Source organism: Propithecus coquereli, unplaced genomic scaffold, assembly GCF_000956105.1.
Source record: "Propithecus coquereli isolate 6110/MARCELLA unplaced genomic scaffold, Pcoq_1.0 Scaffold1, whole genome shotgun sequence".
Lineage (NCBI taxonomy): Eukaryota > Metazoa > Chordata > Mammalia > Primates > Indriidae > Propithecus > Propithecus coquereli.
Genome location: NW_012133857.1, coordinates 10,867,337 through 10,873,637, shown reverse-complemented (window position 1 = coordinate 10,873,637; position 6,301 = coordinate 10,867,337). Strand labels below are relative to the sequence as shown.

General features: G+C 38.5%; 1 protein-coding gene across 1 annotated transcript in view; it reads left to right on the top strand.

The window, feature by feature from the left end:
• The window catches only part of SMARCC1 (SWI/SNF related, matrix associated, actin dependent regulator of chromatin, subfamily c, member 1), a 193,094-nt gene that overhangs the window by 87,580 nt on the left and 99,213 nt on the right, over positions 1–6,301 (top strand). The window contains exon 12 of the mRNA XM_012638213.1: positions 4,255–4,314. Within this exon, the coding sequence (XP_012493667.1) occupies positions 4,255–4,314 (60 nt within the window). The remainder of the gene's footprint in view (positions 1–4,254; positions 4,315–6,301) is intronic.

The window sequence follows — 6,301 nt, the reverse complement described above, 5'->3', positions numbered from 1 at the left end:
TTTTTAGTTGTCCAGCTAATTTCTTTCTATTTAAGAAAGCAGAGATGGGGTCTCGCTCTTGCTCAGGCTGGTCTCGAGCTCTTGATTTCAAGCCATCCTCCTGCCTCAGCCTCCCAGAGTCCTAGGATTACAGGTGTGAGCCACTGAGCCTGACCTCATAATTCATGTTTTAATCTTTCATTTTTTTTCCCTGCTCCTTGGAATCTTGTACCTAATCCAATACTTTGGATCATTTAGGTGTTTGGTTTTTTCTTTTGTTTTGTTTTTGAGACAGAGTCTTGCTCTTTCTCCTGGGCTAGAGTGCCATGGCATCAGCCTAGCTCACAGCAACCTCAAACTCCTGGACTCAGGCGATCCTACTGCCTCAGCCTCCCGAGTAGCTGGGACTACAGGCATGAGCCACCGTGTCTGGCTAATTTTTCCTGCATATTTTTAGTTATCCAGATAATTTCTTTCTATTTTTTTTAGTAGAGACGGGGTCTCGCTCTTGCTCCTGCTCCGGCTGGTTTCGAACTCCTGAGCTCAAATAATCCGCCCGCCTCAGCCTCCCAGAGTGTTAGGATTACAGGCGTGAGCCACTACGCCCGGCCCCGAGGGTAGTCTTAAACTGCTGGCCACAAGCAGTCCTCCTGCTGTGGCCTCTGAAAGTATACAGGTTGACTTTTAAATGATGTTGCAATCTTATTTAGCATCTTTTGTGCCATAAAGTTATAATTTCTATTCATTTTACTGATTGATTCAAGAATAATTTCTGTAATGGTACATTTTCCCAGGATCATTTGGCTTTTCTCTTTGATCAGTTTAATAACATGTATTTCATATTTTTCCAGTAGTTAATGAAAATGCTTTTCCCACCCAGAAGCACAGCATGTAAATAGTAACAGCTTTTAAGTGTGCAGGGATTGGACATGTCTGTGTTATAGCGTAGTTTGGATAGCTGATATTTCCATTGGTGGTGTATCACCTGCAAGGTCAGGCAAAGTCTTTTCAATCCCAGTGGATGCTTAATGATATGCCTTTCATTTGCTCTGAACTAGTCGGTTTGTTTGCTATCTTTGTGGAAACTCACCTTTGGCCAGGGTTTGTAGAAACTGAGGAGTCAGCAAAGCTGGTTGATACTTATTTCCATTTACTTCTTCCTAGCCAGTCAGAAGTCCAGAGAGAAGAGATAGAAAAGCATCAGCTAATGCTCGAAAGAGAAAACATTCGCCTTCGCCTCCCCCTCCCACACCCACAGAATCACGAAAGAAGAGTGGGAAGAAAGGGTAAGAAATACATGATTCAAAAAGCATTTAAACAAACTCCAAAGGGCTTTCTAGATTTTTATATTTAAATTGGAAGTTTTGCTGAAAGTAAGTTGTACTTTGACTTGGTTGGAAATCTTTTGCTTGGACAGCTTGTTTTATTACAGGATGGTATCTTACAGATATCTTATGTTGTATTAATACAAAGCTACCCTGAATATAATCTTTTTTTATATCTAAGTAGATATAGAGAAGCATGGCTAGCAAGAATTTTAAGAAATATATTTAACATAGTTATGTCTCTTTCTCTGATTTTATCATCTAATTTTGATCAAATTGACTGGAAAGATAAACCTTTGGCTATTTCACATTCTTCATGGCATGACAACATAGTGCCTTGTGCAGAGCTATTCGTTTGTACTTAGTGAGCCTTGGTTGAGTGAGGATTACGGTTTCTACTGAATAGGTCATTGTGGAATAAAATGAGAATTTAAAGCCTTTGCACGGTGCCTGGCCTTAAGTATATATTTAATAAAGTGTAGATGGTACTTAATAATTTATTATATATTATATAGATAATAATTTTGGGTGTGCTCAGCCCAAATTTTTTTATTTTAAGACAGAGTCTTGCTCTGTTGCCTGGGCTAGAGGGCCATGGAGTCAGCCTAGTTCACAGCAGCCTCAAAATCCTGAGCTCAAGTGATCCTCTTGCCTTGGCCTTCCAGAATGCTAGGATTATGGGTGTGAGCCACTGCACCTGGCCTCAAAATATTTTTTATATAATTTTGCAAAGGTTATAGTTTAGTCTTTGTGATAAAACACTTGACAAAATTGATTATTTTCATTTGACAGTAGATTCATTAAATTCCTGGTTATTGCCTGGACCATAAAGATGTACTTGGCATCTTCTGTCCTGCAGCTTTCTTATATAGACTCTCCTCTCTAGCCAAATTGGCATTTCTCTTCCCTGCGTATGCCTCTAATCATGTTATTCATTCCCTGAAGGGTGGGTAGAGTTATTAGAGGCATTCTTAAAGAAGCCTTAAGCCTTTAAGAATTCTCATAGAAGCCTTTAGGGATGTTTAATAACCTGTTCATTTCATATATAATATTAATGAGCCAGTCACAGTCATAAAAAATATTTTGTTATTTTAATAAGCCATATATGTATTGTAACATAAAAATTAAAACCATAAAAATAGATATTTCATTGATATTATTGGGAATAACCTTATTTTTAAAATTTCTAATCTGAATCTTGCTATTGATGTTCAGAGATTTAAGAACTACTTGGGATCTTTGTGAGGAAAGCCGTATCACCTTTTCCAAATGTTCCTGGGCCTGAAATCAGATGTGCTACTGTTCCCACTCAGGAGCTAAAATGGGGCACCAGGAATCTAATGGTTATTGACCCAAGATTTGATGTCCAGGAGGTTCACAGTGCTGGCATTTACCCTCTACTTTTTTTTTTTTTTGAGACAGAGTCTCACTTTGTTTCCTGGGCTAGAAGTGAGTGCCGTGGCTTCAGCCTAGCTCACAGCAACCTCAGACTCCTGGGCTCAAGCAATCCTACTGCCTCAGCCTCCCAAGTAGCTGGGACTACAGGCATGTGCCACCATGCCCGGCTAATTTTTTCTATATATTTTTAGCTGTCCAATTAATTTCTTTCTATTTTTGGTAGAGACAGGGTCTCACTCTTGCTCAGGCTGGTCTCAAACTCCTGAGCTCAAACAATCCACCTGCCTCGGCCTCCCAGAGTGCTAGGATTACAGGCGTGAGCCACCGCGCCCCGCCTGGGTATGTTATTAAAACAGCTGTTATTAAAACAGCTTTTCATCCATCAGATTTTCAAAACTTTAAAGGTAGATGGAGAAGTTTAAATGTTTTGAGTAAATTGGTACTATCAAATGATATTAGTGGGAGTGTAGATTCATGAAGTCACTTAAAAAAATTTGGCTGTGTCTTAAGTTTTAAAATGTTTACATCCAGTTGCAGTTTTTATTGTCAGAGTTCATCTTAAATAATTACATGCTCACACAAAAATAATTAGAATGTTTGTTACAGAACAGTTTAAAATATTGAAAGTACACTTAGTTCCCATCAATGCATAGGTCTAGTTAACTTACTGTCTACTGAAGAACAGAGTGGACCTGTTAAAAATGAAAGAGATGTAATGTTCCTTGAAGTTCTTTCATGGGAAGATCACAAAGGTACACTGTTACATGAGAAAAAGATGAGTGCTAAGGCATAAGCACAGTACAGGTAACGTTTAGACAGAGTTGTAAAACCCTCAGGATATATTTTAACGTCCATGCAGATGAGCAGTTCTTCCTTAATTTATCTGAATGAATGAATGGTACAGAAATGGGAATCAAAACAAATGCACAAAAATCTCAATAAGAAAACTTTGGGAAAGGATTGAAAAGTTCTTTTCATGTTTTGTTTTAAATATTTCTGTTTTGTTTTCTTTCATGACGAAAATATTAATATCTGGGTAATTAATTACAAGATATAATCTCTTAGGTGAAGTATAAATGTTTCACAGCTGGACTTGTGGTTTTTACATGGAGGTGAGCAGTTAATGGTGTTGGAGTTGCAGTGAGATGCTTGTGTTTTTCAGTCATGTCCCATTCTGTTTTTTTTTTTTTTTTTTTTTTTTGAGACAGAGTCTTATTCTCTTGCCTGGGCTAGAGTGCCATGGCATCACCCTAGCTCACAGCAACCTCAAACTCCTGGGTTCAAGCGATCCCTCTGGGACTACAGGCATGCGCCACTGTGCCCGGCTAATTTTTTCTATTTTTAGTTGTTTGGCCAATTTCTTTCTATTTTTAGTACTGACGGGGTCTCACTGTTGCTCAGGCTGGTCTCGAACTCCTGGGCTCAAGCAACCCTCCCACTTTGGCCTCGCAGAGTGGTAGGATTATAGGTGTCAGCCACCGCGCCCTGCCTGTTTTTTTCTTAAAAACAAGCGGAACTTTCTTCCGAAAACATGATTCTGTTTTTTCCCTAGTGAACCCAAAGAAAGATAGTGAAAATACACCTGTTAAAGGAGGAACTGTAGCAGATCTAGGTAAGTATCAAAAAATCTATACACAGGTCTATGTTTTTTCTCTTGAACATATCAGTTCTTCTGATATTCCTTTCTTTATTTAGAGTTGTTGCTTTCAGTTGCTATGCTTTATGTTTTTATACTTCTTTCTCTATTTTTTTAATTGTGTTTTAGAAATAGGCTGTTGCCATGCTGGAATGCAGTGGTGTGATTGTACCTTACTGCAGCCTCAGTCTACTATGCTTAGGCATGGACTTTTTTTTTTAAGAGATGGGTCTGGGACGATCATAGCTCACTGCAGCCTTGATCTCCCGGGCTCATGTGATCCTCAGGCCTAAGCCTCCTGAGCAGTTGGGACTCCAGGTGCATACCAGCACACTCAGATAATGTTTACTTTTATCGTATTGCCCAGTCTGTATTTAAACTCCTGGCCTCAAGCAACCCTCCATCCTCAGCTTCCTGAAGTGCTGGGATTACAAGCATGAGCCACCATGCCCAGCCTCATTTTTTTTTTTTTTTTTTGGAGACAAGGTCTGACTATGTTGCCCAGGCTTGTCTCAAACTCTTGGCCTTAAGTGATCCTTCCACCTCATTTTCCTGAGTAGATGGGATTATAGGCTGGAGCCACCACACCAGACCTAGTTGCTATGCTTACCACCACAAGATATTAAATGTGGCTGCCTTTAGTACCATTGTGATTTGGTTTGTTACCGTGTTAGGAAAGTTAATTTGCTACAATCCATTGTTTCCAGTTAGTGATCTTTGCCTCTTAGAGTATGGTGTTTTCCTACAAACTAGCAAAGCTGGTAATATTATACTTGAATTATAATATCCCAATTTTAAAGAAACAGTTGTAATTGAAGTACTTTTTAAAATCGCTTTGAAATACTTGTTTTACAACATGTGTAAATTGATTTTGCATCTTTGGAGCAAAAGTCTGTTGAGTGTTATAACTTTGTAAGCCATACTAAAGTTTCTAAGCACTATAAAATGAGAATCACATCATCCTTTCTTAGTATTTCCAAGTTGTGGAGTATATTTTCACAAGTAAGGTATAATTCTTGGGTGATTTTGCAAGAGGGTAGAAAAGAAAAGTGTAGCCATGTGTTCTACTTAAAAAACAATACGGGTACTTTTAAAGATCTTTGTTCCTGAGAATTGTAGATGGGATAATAATCTTGATTAGTTTTCTTTAGTTGTAAAAATTAAAGGAGAACCTAGTGGTTTCAGTATACACTAAATTTTTGACATTATTGAATTTTAGACTTAAAAGAGATTTTTAAGATCGCCTTATGTGGAAGATGAGACTTCAGTTTATTCTAGTTAAGAGAATTCTATATTTGAATAAATTGCAGTAATTCTTCATGGCATATATGAGTGGGTATTTGGGAGAATTTTTCTGTTTCATTTTATTGAAAGCATCCTGTATTTCCTGACTTACAACATTTCTTTAAATATCAGCAGATGATCCTATTTTTACATCAAAAGGAGAAGCACAAAATTGTCTTACAGTTAATATAAAGGAGGTATTAGGTCAATAAATGAAAAAGAAGAAGTTCTGTCAAAACATTTCTATCTTAATTGTATCAACATTATTAATATAATATAGATCTTGAATAATTATTAGTAATTTACATTCTCCATAAATTTATATTGCTGATTCTGTAACTGTTACTTAGCTACTGAATCCATGCCAAGAAAGCAAAAACTGGCCAGGCGTGGTGGCTCACGCCTATAATCCTAGCACTCTGGGAGGCTGAGGTGGGAGGATTGCTTCAGGTCAGGAGTTCAAAACCAACCTCAGCGAGAGCAAGACCCCATGTCTACTAAAAATGGGAAAAATTAGCCGAGCATGGTGGCGCATGCCTGTAGTCCCAGCTACTCGGGAGGCTGGGGCAGGAGGATTGCTCGAGCCCAGGAGTTTGAGGTTGCTGCGAGCTAGGCTGACGCCACGGCACTCTAGCCCAGGCAACAGAGTGAGACTCTGCCTCAAAAAAACAAACAAACA